At 41.3% G+C, this 15,357-nt stretch overlaps 1 protein-coding gene across 1 annotated transcript in view; it reads left to right on the forward strand.

Annotated features, from left to right (window-relative positions):
* Rlf (rearranged L-myc fusion) overlaps nt 1-5,801 on the forward strand; it is a 61,868-nt gene extending 56,067 nt beyond the window's left edge. The window contains exon 8 of the mRNA XM_028787812.1: nt 661-5,801. Within this exon, the coding sequence (XP_028643645.1) occupies nt 661-5,337 (4,677 nt within the window). The 3' untranslated portion in view covers nt 5,338-5,801. The remainder of the gene's footprint in view (nt 1-660) is intronic.
* Nucleotides 5,802-15,357: the final 9,556 nt, after the last annotated feature.

A 15,357-nucleotide genomic window follows, 5' to 3' on the forward strand; every position in this document is an offset into this window, starting at 1 on the left:
ATTAAAAGTTAGAGTGGGCTCTAGTGCTTGGTAGCATTTAACATGCTCCGTTACTCATGGAACAAATAGTTCTGTTCCCTTGACTTCATCAGTACAAACTGGGAAGATATATGTTCCATCTTTCATGTGCATCTTTGGTAAGAATCTAGCCTCTGTGCATTCCTGCTTACACAGTAAACAGAAAAGCATACTGAAGAATATTACAGTTATAATAAGATAACTCATAATAGCCTTTATCTACTGGGCTGTCTCGCTGGCCCTGTTTATTTTTGAAACATGGTTTTACTAATATAGTTCAGACTAGTCCCCAACTCTGTTTAGCCCTAACTGGTCACTATTGTACTCCTCCTGCCTCAACTTCCCAACTGCTCGAATTATAAACATGTGCTAAGAACTCTGAAAATTTGAGAAGTTAAGGGGCGATTGAAGAGCAGTAGAGACAGGGTTTCTCTGTGCAGCCCTGGCTGTCCTGGAACTTGATCTAGAGACCAAGCTGGCCTCAAACTCAGAGATCATACTGCCTCTGCCTCCCAAGTGTTGATATTAAAGGTGTGCACCACCACCACCCAGTATGAGAAGTTAAACTATCTTAGCAACAGAAGTTAATGTAATCCTTTGTGCATAAAAAGACTTGACTTTTCCTTCCTCCTTTGCTTACAGGCACAAGATGCTGGCATTGGGGTGTCAATTTTACTGTGTGTCAGAGCTCTTCAACTCCGATCAAGTGATGATGAGGAAATGAAAGCTTCAGTCTGTAAAACAATTTCCTGTCTTTTACCAGAAGATTTGGAAGTCAGACGAGCCTGTCAGCTTACAGAATTCTTAATTGAACCCAGTTTGGATGGATTCAATATGCTGGAAGAACTGTATTTGCAGCCAGATCAAAAATTTGATGAAGAAAATGCACCAGTTCCAAATTCCCTGAGATGTGAGCTCTTACTAGCTTTAAAAGCCCACTGGCCCTTTGATCCTGAATTTTGGGACTGGAAAACTTTGAAGCGACACTGCCACCAACTCCTGGGACAAGAAGCCTCTGATTCTGATGATGACCTAAGTGGCTATGAAATGTCTATTAATGATACAGATGTCTTAGAGTCATTTCTCAGTGACTATGATGAAGGTAAAGAAGATAAACAATACAGAAGAAGTCTAGCAGATCAGAATAAGGAGAAAAGAGACAAAAAACCCATTGGTTCCTCTGAAAGGTACCAGAGGTGGCTTCAGTATAAGTTTTTCTGTTTGTTGTGTAAGCGGGAATGTATAGAGGCCAGGATTCTCCATCATTCCAAGATGCATATGGAAGATGGAATATATACCTGTCCAGTTTGTATTAAAAAATTCAAGAGAAAAGAGCTATTTGTTCCTCACGTAATGGAACATGTTAAAATGCCACCAAGCAGAAGCCACCGTTCTAGAAAAAAATTACTGTTGAAAAGCTCTCAAGGGGGTATTTATCCCAAGAGTCCTACTGGAAGTCTAGAACAAAATCCATCATTGAGTGAACAAGCCAGGGGAGAGTCTCATGAATATGTCACATTTAGCAAGTTAGAAGACCGCCGCCTGCAAGACAGAGACTTGTACCCGTGTCCTGGGACAGACTGTTCCCGTGTGTTCAAACAGTTTAAATACTTAAGTGTGCATCTTAAAGCTGAACACCAAAATAATGATGAAAATGCCAAGCACTACTTGGATATGAAAAATAGAAGAGAGAAGTGTACTTATTGCCGGAGACATTTCATGTCCGCTTTTCACCTACGAGAGCATGAGCAGGTACATTGTGGTCCTCAGCCTTATATGTGTGTCTCTATAGATTGCTATGCAAGGTTTGGGTCAGTGAATGAACTCCTTAACCACAAGCAGAAGCATGATGACCTCCGCTACAAATGTGAGTTGAATGGCTGCAATATTGTGTTCAGTGATTTGGGCCAGCTTTACCACCATGAAGCACAGCACTTCAGGGATGCATCCTACACATGCAATGTCCTTGGCTGTAAAAAGTTCTATTATTCTAAAATTGAATACCAGAACCACCTCTCCATGCATAATGTTGAAAGTCCAGATGGAGAATTAAAGAAATCAGTGAAACTTGAGGAACCTGTAGCAGGTGGGAAGCAAGATTGTGTGGACCAGTCCCATCTGCTTGACCAAACTGATAAGTCCCATTCTCCTGAAGATCATCTTTTCTGTCCAGGGTCAGCTGGTGCTCACATAGACACTACAGAAACCCTGAAGGACAACAGTGACAGCAATTCTAGTGATCAGTTAAGTCACAGCTCTTCCACATCAATAACTGAGGAATTAATTGACTCACTGGACCACTCTGAAACCATGCAGGACCTGTTACTGTCTCATGAGAAAGTCTTTGTTCCCTCCAGTTTAAAAGACAAGTGCTCCAATGTAGCTGTTTGTTTTGATGGGACTAAATTCACTTGTGGTTTTGATGGCTGTGGCTCCACCTACAAAAACGCAAGAGGGATGCAGAAGCATCTGCGGAAGGTGCATCCATACCACTGCAAGCCGAGAAAGATAAAGGCAAAAGACCTCTTTACGTGCCTGGATGACAAGCATAATGAAGCTGACAAGTTTGATGCAGAACCTAAACCCAGCTCTGATACAAACAGTGACTCCCCAGATGAAGGTCCTGATAACAGTATCCACAATAAATGCAAGCGAGAACATCGAGGTTATTCCCCTGAACCTTCCATTTGTGCTTCTAAAAGGCCATGTACAGAGGATACAATGTTGGAACTTCTGTTACGTTTGAAACATTTAAGCTTGAAGAACTCAATAGCACATGGCTCTTTCTCAGGGTCATTGCAGGGATGCCCATCTAGTGGTGCTAAGTCTCTTCAGTCAGCCCCATCTTCCATTTCAGACCTTAATCTTCAGAATCAGGACGAAAATATGCCAAGTCAGTACCTTGCACAGTTGGCAGCAAAGCCTTTCTTCTGTGAGCTTCAAGGATGCAAATATGAATTTGTGACCAGAGAGGCTTTGCTAATGCATTATCTTAAAAAGCATAACTATTCAAAAGAGAAGGTTCTTCAGTTAACCATGTTTCAGCACCGGTATTCCCCATTCCAGTGTCACATCTGCCAAAGGTCATTTACAAGAAAAACACACCTTAGGATTCATTATAAAAACAAACATCAAATTGGCAGTGACAGGGCAACTCACAGACTGTTAGACAGTGAAAAATGTGATCATGAAGGGCCGTGCTCAGTAGACAGACTGAAAGGTGACTGCTCTGCAGAACTTGATCCCAACAGTAATTCAGAGACCACTCAATGTCATTCTAAAAAAGACGAATGCAGCTCAGAAACAGACTTGGAGTCTTCTTGTGAGGAAACAGAAAGTAAGATCTCTGGTATCTCATCACCAATAGGTAGCCATAGAGAAGAGGGAGAGGGGAAAGAAGGGAGAGGAAGCAGGCGGACTGTTGCTAAAGGAAATCTGTGCTATATTTTGAATAAGTACCACAAACCATTCCATTGTATCCACAAAACTTGCAACTCTTCATTTACCAATCTAAAAGGCCTGATTCGCCATTACAGAACTGTACATCAGTACAACAAAGAGCAGCTATGCTTAGAGAAGGACAAAGCAAGAACCAAAAGGGAACTTGTAAAATGTAAAAAGCTATTTGCTTGCAAATATAAGGACTGTAACAAGCGCTTCCTATGCTCCAAGGCCCTGGCTAAGCACTGCAGTGACTCTCATAACCTAGACCACATTGAAGAGTCTAAAGTGCTTTCTGAGACGGAGTCTGCAGCGAGGTTTTCTTGTAACCAGCCTCAGTGCCCTGCTGTTTTTTATTCATTCAGTAAGTTGAAGCACCACCTGTTGGAACAGCATAATATTGAAGGAGAAATCCATTCGGATTATGAAATCCATTGTACTCTTAATGGCTGTGGCCAGATTTTCAGCCATCGAAGTAATTACTTCCAGCATGTCTATTACCGACATAAAGACTATTATGACAGCCTGTTCAGCAGCCAGAAAGTAGCAAATGAGCGGCTTCTAAGGAGTGAAAAGGTTTGTCAGACAACTCAGACACAGGGACTGACACAGACACAGGGGCAGACACAGGGACAGACACAGGGACAGGAACAGCAGACCGTCAAAAGGCCATTTAATACTAAAGCTAAAAAATGTGGCTTACTCAAAGATAAAAAAGCTCCAATTAGCTTTAAAACAAGAGCAGAAGCGATCCATATGTGTGTTGAGCATTCTGAGCACACACAGTACCCATGCATGGTTCAGGGATGCTTGTCTGTGGTGAAGCTGGAAAGCAGCATTGTGAGGCATTACAAACGTACCCATCAAATGAATAGTGCCTATTTAGAGCAGCAGTTAGAGAACCTTGTGGTTTGTGTTAAGTATGGTACCAAAATTAAAGACGAGCCCCCTTCAGAAGTAGAGCCCTGTGTAAAGAAAGAGGAAAATACTAGCTGTGAATCGGTGAGCACTGAGAACCGACCCCCAGGAGACAGCAGTGTACCCCTCCCAAACACTGATTCCACTAGCCCAGCTCAACAAGATGGTGGTCAGAAAGGGTGTTCAGAAAGAAGCCCAGTTTTTGACACACACAGTCTGCTCTACAGGGGAACTTTGAAATGCAACCATTCTTCAGAAACCGCTTCTTTGGAACAATGTAATATAGTTCAGTCTCCTCCCTGTAAGATAGAAAGCCCCGTGCCTAATCCCAGTGGGACAGAAAGTGGTACTTATTTCACAGACTTCCAGCTACCATTACCAAGGATCAAAGAAGAACCTGGGCAGCATAGTTCAGGGCAAGAAAACACTGTAAAGAATGCAACCCAGGTCCCAAAGGAGAACATTAGAAAGCATTCTCAGCCCAGGTCATTTGATCTGAAGACTTACAAACCTATGGGATTTGAGTCTTCCTTTCTGAAATTTATTCAGGAAAGTGAAGAGAAGGATGATGATTTTGATGACTGGGAGCCTTCAGAGCACTTAACATTGAATAATTCCTCTCAGCCCAGTAATGACTTGACAGGGAATGTTGTGGCAGATAGCATTGTGAATGACAGCGACCCTCAAGTTGACATACCTCATTCTTCCAGTGACCCTCCAGTTTCAGAGACCCTGACTGCAATCCCACCATTAGTAGTAGCTGAAGCAACAGCAGTTCCTTCCTTGGAAAACCTGAGGGTTGTGCTGGACAAAGCATTAACAGACTGTGGAGAGCTTGCCTTAAAACAGCTTCATTATCTTCGGCCTGTGGTTGTCCTTGAAAGATCTAAGTTCTCTACACCAATCTTAGACTTGTTTCCAACTAAGAAGACAGATGAGCTTTGTGTAGGAAGTTCCTGAATCGCTGTTGTTTTTGAAGCACCTAGCTCCAGCACTGCAATATGGGGACACTTGCTAACGTGAACAAAGGCTGGGAATCAGCCACACTTGCTTAGGATAGGATAGGCTGTGTATTTACATGAATGTACAATATCTGTGTCAGCAGTATTGGCGGTGTCCAGTAGCTCTCCAGTTGGTTTATTGATTGGGGTTTTTGTTTGTTTGTTTATTAAAAAATGGAACTGTACTCTTGTTTGGTGCTAATTAATACATCAAAATATACTGGGGCTTCCTTTTTCCAATTAAGTGCATGATTGTATATGGAACATATATTAAAAGTCCCAGGGTGGGAGGGCTAGGGAAAGGGTAGGAAGTTCTTACTTGACTTGAATGTGCACCCAAGGGTGCTTTGTGTAATATATTGTACACTACAGCATCTTATATTTTTTGAGTTGAGTTTCAATAAATTACAATTTTTCACCCACTTCTTGTTTACTCATAATGAGTTTTCATACCACGTGCACTCTGCAGTTGCACTTGTATTTTCTGGAGTGTGTCTCGTATTGTACTCCAGTGATTTTCTGCTAACTAAACCCTTCACATGATTTTTTTTTTTTTTGATGACCCTTGTCTTAAAATTTTTTGTGGTAAGAAAATCCTGAGATTTGAGTTATTGCCTTAAGATCCAGGATAGCTCCCAAAAGTTGACTGCAAAGACAGGAGAGGGTGTATCAGGCCGAACATGAAGTGCATTTGCAGGTTCTGAAGGAGGTTCCCTGGAAGCTACAGATGATGTCATATGCCGGCAGTGAAAGGGATGGGATTTCTGCAGAGGCGGAGCTGGTACTTTATACATAGCTGAGAGCCTCCGAAGGACTGGATCTCTGAGTGGCTAGGAGATAGGTACTAGGAAGCTCAGCAGACAAAGCACGCGTTGATCTTACAGAGGGCCTATAAGCACCCAAATGGCTACTAATAACTTAGTAATTTCCTGGGCTCTGACAACCTTTTCTGGCTTCTGCTGTCACCAGACAGACATGTGCACATACATGTGTGCTGGCAAAACATAAAAACAAGTTTAAATAGTTGAGGCAAACTTGGTGATGGTCTGTGCTGGCAGTTCCAGTACAGAGAAGGATGAAGCCAGGATAAATAAGGAGCAACTAGTAAGATGGTCAGCAGGTAAAGGGCTTGCAGCCAGACCGGACAAACTGACTCCTGAAGGTTGTCCTGACCATAGTACATTTACCATGGTGTATGAACATAAATAATTTTTATCCTTATTAAGGTAGGTAAGGAGATAGGACTGTTGGAACTTAGAGCAAGGAAAACATGGCCAACTAAGGAGGAAATACAAAAGGGTATTTGGGAAGAAGACAGTTTCATGGCGAGTCTGGTTTTGTGTGGGGTGTGTGTGTGTGTGTGTGTGTGTGTGTGTGTGTGTGTGTGTTGAGGGACATCTGATGACAAGCCAATATGGGGTTTTGTTTGTGGAGATGGTTGCTTTCACTTTATTCTGCAGGTTCAGACTATCTGCCTTGTGCTCCTGAGTGCTAGAACCAAATTTACCACATGTGCTCCAAGTCAACTCACTAAGTTGATTAGCCTCAAACTTTGATCTCCCTGCCTCCCACCCCCCACCCTACCCCTACCTCCCAAGTGCTGGTAGAGACTTGTCCCTCATCCAGTTTATGCAGTGTTGTTTTGTGCTAGCTTGGCAAATGCTGTACCATCTGAACCACATTCCCAGCCATTTGACTAAACTAGACAAGCTCTGTGTAGCTCAAGCTAGCTTCAAACAAATCCTGCCTCAGCCTTAAAACTGATTACAGGTATATCCCTTTATGCCAAGGTCAGTATTATATTCTTAGAATATACTAGTGTCGCTCTGGCCTTGGGGTGTTTTCAGCCTCTTTAATTATCTAGTAAATAATACCTGTATCTCCTTTTCTTTCCTGGGGTTACTTCTCAACCCCTTCCCATTATGAAGTTAACTGTTTTGGACACCATTCTGCTTCTCACCCTGACAGTCTTAAGATACTCTCCACAAACTCAGGTTCTTCCTTGGTACAGATTCCAGTAGATGACAAATTTTCATATGAGGTTGTTGATGCATATTTAGTTTTAAGACACACTCTGGGTAGCCTAGGATGCCCCAAACTTAAATCCTACCTCGACTTTCCTAAAGCTCTAGTTACAGGTATACATTATGCCCAGCTTTGAGTTAAGTTCTTTACAAGTACGTCACTCTCTGGTGCTTAGGTTGAACAACTTAGACTGATACCCCTGCTGCTCCCTTGGAGTCCAGCCTTTGGCGACCTCAGTGAGGAAGCCTGAGTGAGCACCTTGTGAGGCCTGTGATCTGAGAGTAACAATTGGTGTGGTTCTCAACCCTGTCACACCTGGAATTCCAGTACCTACAAAACTGGCACAAATTTGAGGCCATTTGGTATGTGTATTTAAAATTCCAGGACTCATGACTGGAGAGGTGGTTCAACAGTTAAGAGCACTGGCTGCTCTCCCAGAAGACCTGGATTCAATTCTCAGCACCCACATGACATCTTACCTGTCTGTAAGTGTCAGTCCTAGGGGATCTGACACCTTCACACAGATAAACATGCAGACAAGGCACAGCACATAAAGTAAAAAGTCATTTTTAAAATTCCAGGCATAGCCGGGTGGTGGTGTCACACTCCTTTAATCCCAGCACTTGGGAGGCACAGGCAGGCGGATTTCTGAGTTCGAGGCCAGCCTGGTCTACAGAGTGAGTTCCAGGACAGCCAGGCTACACAGAGAGACCCTGTCTCAAAAAAACAAAAAAAAAAAAAAAAAACAAGATAAAACCATCTTCATATTAAGGTTGTTTAGTCCAGGAGAGAAGGTTGCTCTTTTAAAACAACTATACATTCAACTACAAACACCCCAGAAGAGTAGAATCGAACCCTCGTTTCAGAGCCCGTTTGACAGCTCAAGTACAAGCCAGAGCACTTGACCCAGATAAGATTACAAGTTGCAGTTGTCAGAGTTCCCTTCAGTTCATGTTTTTGGGTAGCTTTTATTTATACATATTAATTTACAAAATAATGGGACTCTCTTGTTTGTTTTGAAACAAGACCTTACTGTGAAGCCTAGATTGGCTTTGAATGTGACATCTTCCTTCCTTAGCCTCCCAAGTGCAAGGATTACAGTCATGTGCCACCATGACTAGCTAATGTTTGTTTCTTTTGAGGGAAGAGGGCCAGGAGAGTGGTTTCATGTGTCCCAGACTGGCCTCTTAAGTCCCTAAATCTTTAAGTAGTTGAGAATGACTTTAAACTGTTAATCCTCTTCCACATCCTAAATGTGCTAGGATTGCGTGTGCCTAGTTTACAGCTGGTTTTTGGTTTTGTCCTTTTTCCTTTCTCCTTTTGACAAACGTCTCACTGTGCAGCCTTCACTGGCCTGGAACTTTCTGTGTAGACCAAGCTGGCCTCTGCCTCTCAGGTGCTAAGATTAATGGCATGTACTACCACACTCACTCAGCCAAGCTAATGCCTTTTAAAATATAGACTCTACGGCCGGGCGGTGGTGGCACACGCCTTTAATCCCAGCACTTGGAAGGCACAGGCAGGCGGATTTCTGAGTCCGAGGCCAGCCTGGGCTACAGAGTGAGTTCCAGGACAGCCAGGGCTACACAGAGAAAACTTGTCTCAAAAAAACAAAAAAAAAAAATAGATTCTACATATGAGAGGAAATGTGTTTTATCAATTTGAATCTGGCATATTTCACTTAATCTCCAATCCATCTTGCTACAAATGCGTGTTTTTAAACTACACCATTTTGTATATATGCCACATACTTTTTATCTGTTCATCCATTGGTGGATCCTTAGGTTGATTCCATAGTTTAGTATCAAAGTCCAGCTTTGACATCCAGAGTAAACTGAGGTTGGCATAGAGTCAGCAATCGATGGAGGCCACCGAGATGGTTTGGTCAGCTAAGAAAATTCTTTGGGGGCCATAGAGTCAGTAATTTGGATCACTCAGACTTGTTTCTAAAAGAATAAGCCTAGATTCACTGGGACCAGTAATCCCTGTGACCAGGAAGAGGCTCTATCTGAACTATTTGAACTTTTAGGAAGAGGATCTGTCTAAACTCTGAACTTTTTGAAGGCCAGGGAGAAGGAAAAAAAGAAAAAAAAAAGGGTAAAGAATTACACGTGTGTACACAGAGAGAGAGAGAGAGATGAAGCAAAACAAGCCCCAACAACTCACATGTGTACATACATACCTACACACACACACAAACACACACATATTCACACATTGGGTGGCTGGAGCAAAGCTCCAACCAACTTAACATATGTACACATACACATTTGGTGGACGGCTCAGTCTGGCTGTTGTGAATAGTGTTGCAGTATGGGTGAACAGAGATCTCTAATATATTAACGTTGGCATTGATTCTTTCTAGTATACAGCCATGAGTGCTAAACTGGAGCTTTTGGTAATTCTTTTTTATTGTTTGTGTATATAATGTTTTTCCTTTACTCTTTGAAAATTTAATACAGTATACTTTGATTATAGCCACCCTCTATTCCCTTCTATAACTTCCCCAAAATTCCCCCTACACATCCTCTTCCTGTTTTCATGGCCTCTCTTTTTCGTCTATCCCATTTAGTCGAATTAGTACTACCCTTATGCAGATGGGTGTGGGGTCATCCACTGGAACGTAGGCACCCTACTAGTAACCACATCCCTAGAGAAGAAAGATCCTTCCTCCCCTTGTAGCCCTCCGTGCCCCACTTATAGCCATCCCTTCTCTTGTAGTCCTCCTTTCCCTTGTAGCAATCAACTCAATGGTTTCTCACCTACTGTTAGCACCCCACTCTTTGTGGTCGTAGGGTTTTGAGAAGGAGTCTAATTATGTAGCCCAAGCTGTCCCCAAAATTTAAACTATCAAGTGCTGGGATTACATAGTATACTGCCATGCCTGGCTATTTGTTGCTTTTGTTTTGAGACTGTGTAGCTCTAGCTGGTCTGAAACTCCTATACCTGGCTATCCTGGAATTCAGAGAGACCCCATGCCTCTGCCTCTTGCTTGCTGGGATTAAAGGTGAATGCTATCACAAAAGTATGTCACTGCAGCTATTCTTAGTTTTTGCTTAGTTTTGAGAATTCAGAACACTGATTTCCATAGTAACTGAACTAATTTAGATTCCCACTAGCAGTATATAAGAGTTCCTCTTACCAGCCCTCTTCACCAGCATTTATTTTGTTGTTGTTGTTGTTATTTTGGATAATAGCCTTTCTAACTGACATGAGGTAGAATCTCCATGTAGTTTTTATTTGCATTTTGCAAGTGGCTAAAAATGTTGAACTTTTTTTTTTCAATTAATTACTGTTCTTATTTTCTTTGGAGAACTGTTAAAGTCAGTTGCCATTTTATTGGTTGAATTATCTTTTGATGTTTAATTTTTTGAATTCTTTACATATGCTGGTTATTAATTTCCCCATTGGATGAATAGCTAGTAGCTCCCTGCCCCAGTTCTGTAAATCATTGCTTCACTGTGATTTTTCTTAACTTGATATAATTACATATGTTGATTTCCTGCTAATTTTGGTATTTTGAGACAGGATCTTGATACATAGCTCAGGCTTGCCCAGAACTCTCCTGCCTCCACCTCCCATGTGCTGTGTGAGATTAAAGACTGTGTGCCACCACACCTAGCTGTTATTTCTGGAGCTATATTTTAGTCCTGTTCAGAAGGTTGTATCCCGTGACTGTATCTTTTAATGTTTTTCTTTTGTAGCGTTTAATGCTCACATTAAGTTCTTTTGTGCATTTGAGTTGGTTTTGTGTACTTGAGAACTAGTCTCCGGCATGGTGATACCCTGTTTTCCCAGCACCATTAGTTTAAACAGCTACCGTTTCTTCAACTCTGTCTCAGTACCACTGTTGAGAGTCAGATGGCTGCATGGGACTGTTTCTGTTTAAGTCTACAAAAGGTTAGACCACAAAAGGTACAAATCAGAAGAAAACAATTAAGGGCCGGGCGGTGGTGGCACACGCCTTTAATCCCAGCACTTGGGAGGCACAGGCAGGCGGATTTCTGAGTTCGAGGCCAGCCTGGTCTACAGAGTGAGTTCCAGGACAGCCAGGGCTACACAGAGAAACCCTGTCTTGGAAAAAAAAGAAAGAAAGAGAGGAACCAATTAAGGACTCTTAATGATTTTCACAAACTACTAGGAGATATTAACTGGCTATGGCCTGTGATTGGCTTGGCCACTCAAGAGCTGAGCAATTTATTTCAAACCTTACAAGGTGATAAAGATTTAAATAGCCTGAGTAAATTATCAGCGGAGGCTGAGAATGAGTTAGCTCTGGTAGAAAGGAAGTTACAGGATACACATCTAGATCGTACTGATCCAAAGATGGCCTGCATCTTAGTTGTCTTACCTTCTGCTCATTCCCCTACAGGATTTTTCATGCAGAGGGAAGATTAGATCTTAAAAATGAATATATTTAGCACATAAACTGAGTAAAAATTAAAAACCTACATAGAGAAGGTCTCTGCATTGATAACTAAAAGGAAAAATGTGACTTCGACAACTAGCTGGAATGGATTCAGCTGAGATAGTGGCACCTTTTACTAATGCAGAGATGGCCTCGTTATGGGCACAAGATGAACACTGACCCCCGCCCCCCAAAAAATACAGTAATTGTATGGGAGAGATTAACAGCAGGTACCCTAAAAGCAAGCAACTTCAGTTCATTTAAAAGAAAAAAAAACGAATTGGATTCTCCTTCATATAATAAAATAATTCCAATTTCTGGGGCTCCTACATTTTACACTGATGCTAATAAATCAGGAAAGGCAGGGTATAAATCAGAAGATATAAATAAGATGGCTAAGAGTCCCTATAAGTCATTTCAAAACTCTAAATTATATACAATACTCATGATGTCAGATTTTCAAGAGTCTCAGCATAGTACCTGACTCTCACTATGCAGGAAGGGCTGTTTTACACATAGAGACTGCTGACGTCATTCAGGATGATTCTGAATTGACTTCACTATTTACTCAGCTACAACAAATGATCAAGAATAGGAGTCATCCACTGTATATAACACACACAAGATCCCATACAGATCTGCCAGGCCCTCTGGCACAAAGTAATAATAAAATTGACCAACTATTGACAGGAAGTATACTAGAGGTAAAAATACCTTGTTAATGGCAAAGGTTTAAAGAAAGAATTCTCTATCACTTGGCAACAAGCCAAGGAAATTACGAGACAATGTCCTACTTGCTCATTATATAGCCAAACTCCATTACTTACAGGAAGTAACCCTAAAGGTACCCAAAGAAATGATATTTGCCAAATGGATGTCTTCCATTTTATGGAATTTGGTAAACTGAGATATGTGCATTATACTACAGACACGTATTCAGGATTTCAATGGGCAACTGCCTTAGCATCAGAAAAGGCTGATTCTGTAATTACACATTTGTTAGAAATTATGGCCATTATGGAACTACCCATATAAATTTTTTTTTTTTTTTTGGTTTTTCCAGACAGGGTTTCTCTGTGTAGCCCTGGCTGTCCTGGAACTCACTCTGTAGACCAGGCTGGCCTTGAACTCAGAAATCCACCTGCCTCTGCCTCCCAAGTGCTGGGATTAAAGGCATGCGCCACCACCGCCCGGCTACATAGTCTTTCATTAACCATAAATTTTTTAAAAAAATACTAATGAACAAAAGCTATGGCTTCTGAAAAACATTGGATTGTGGGAAAACTGCTAAACTAAACCAATCTGTTTATTTTAAAAATGTTCTAACATCAGAATAGAAAATGAGAAATGTGTTATGCTGGGGTAGGGGTTATGCCTATATTTCCACAGGAAAAGAAAAGCTATGGGCTCCTTCCAAGTTGATAAAACTTAGACATGACAAAGGAAGACCCGCTGAAGACCTTGGCAATAGACAAGAAGGAGGAAGGAGACTAACAAGATCAACAAGACAGATGACGTATATGTCTCTGTGTGTAGAGACAACTCTAGAATGTGCTAAGACTTAAATCTCTATGTACAATCAGTAACACTTATTAATTACAAACCTCTCATGACTTATACCATCCTTTAAGATGGCATGAATGGAAATTCATATTGTAGTTTAATTATGTGATCAAACTAATCTCTGAAGAAAGGCAGTTGTCTTTCTTTATTGATCTTCATTAACCAATCTATACACCCTGCATGTTCCTTATGAATGTCTTTACAAAGCTATGTGTTGCTTGTAAGGTTTGTATATTGCAGAATGGAAGAGGAGAAAGACACCCTGACAAGATTCACACTCTGAGATGCTGAAGTTCTGTGACCTTCTATTCCCGCTCCTTGTTTGATTCTACCTCAACTACATTGAAGCTGTTTTCTCTAAAGACTTGGTTCCAGGACATTTCCAGAGCAGCTAACTTGCCCATCCAGCCTGTCAGACTGTTATAGTCAGAATTTCAGCTGAGCCATGAACTTTCTCAGCACAGAGAGACTAGAAGGCAAATGATGCCAGCTACCCCTCCTTTGACAATATCAGTTTTCCTATTTCCCTTTGGGCTTCCAGAAGGGAATTCTTCACCCCAATTCAACTAGAAGCAAGCAAAAGAATTGTCATCCCAGTCCCTTGGGTTGGGTGTTTATGGTTATTTTATGAATTGTAGATATGTTGTTTTTTTAAGAGACAATTTACAAATGTAGCTTTGGACAGGGAGGGAATTGGAGAGCTTAGACTCAGTGATTTCTACCTTTCCTCTTCTCTATCCTTCCTTCTTAGGTAAAGGAAAAGGGGGTGGGAGAGAAGAAGGGGATATAGTAATATAAAAATTAGAGGACTAGACAAATAGAGATATACTCTTAAACAACATTGTACAGCCATAGCTTACACTGGTAGAAATCTTTATAATTAATGCAAACTGAAGTTAAAATTTTACATTGGTATTGGTATGGAATTTATAGATTGACATAGATTTAAGGTTTTCATTGGTGTGAATTTCTTATACTGATACAAAATTAAAAATTAATATTGTTACTCTTTGATAGGCACTGTGCCTATACAACTCATCTAAGGCTTAGACCCAGTCCTACTAATAACTGCCGTTACAAACTGGTTAGGATGATTAAGTAACACAAGGGCCAGAGAGTAATCTCATGGTTATATTAGATTCTGATTTAATTATAATATACTTTTTAATTTGCCCAAATAGAAATGACTAAGAATAGTTAAGATGTAACAGCTCAGATATACTTTACATAGATAGTATTCAAAAGTCAGAAGTCCACAGAATATGTCATTTAAGGCCAATCATTAGCAAAGATTATTTGACTAGAGACATGTCTGTTCCTGACAACACACCCTTCTTGGTTCAAAGAAGAAATTGAGCATCAGTGGCATTGCTCCAGTTGTGGCAAGATAGCCACTGGACAAGAATTGCCTCAATTCATCTACAGACAAAAATACTGTCCAGAAAAAAGACACACTATGTGGAATAGTTGACTGGTGGCCTGCTAAGACAGGGTAAGCAGTCCTTAATAATTCTGCTTTACAAAGGTCTGTCAGATGATCCTAGGCCAGAAGGCTAAAGACTGATGCTCCAACATTTTGAGGAATAAGGGACTGTCCAGGTAGTCAGCCATCTCTACAAATTGGTTAAGTTTTGGAAGCTATGTTTTATGCTTCTGATATTTTCAGGTTAATTTTTTTGTTTTGTTTTGGTTTTGGTTTTTGGTTTTTGGAGACAGGGTTTCTCTTACAGCCCGGGCTGTCCTGGAACTCACTCTGTAGACCAGGCTGGCCTCGAACTCAGAAATCCACCTGCCTCTGGGATTAATGGCGTATGCCACCACCGTCCGGCCTAGCAAAACTTCCTTCTGTCTTTTTTTTTTTTCCGAGACAGTGTTTCTCTGTGTAGCCCTGGCTGTCCTGGAACTCACTCTGTAGACCAGGCTAGCCTCGAACTTTCGAACTCAGAGATCCGCCTGCCTCTGCCTTCCAAGTGCTGGGATTAA

This window comes from Grammomys surdaster, unplaced genomic scaffold (assembly GCF_004785775.1).
Source record: "Grammomys surdaster isolate TR1022 unplaced genomic scaffold, NIH_TR_1.0 100, whole genome shotgun sequence".
NCBI lineage: Eukaryota > Metazoa > Chordata > Mammalia > Rodentia > Muridae > Grammomys > Grammomys surdaster.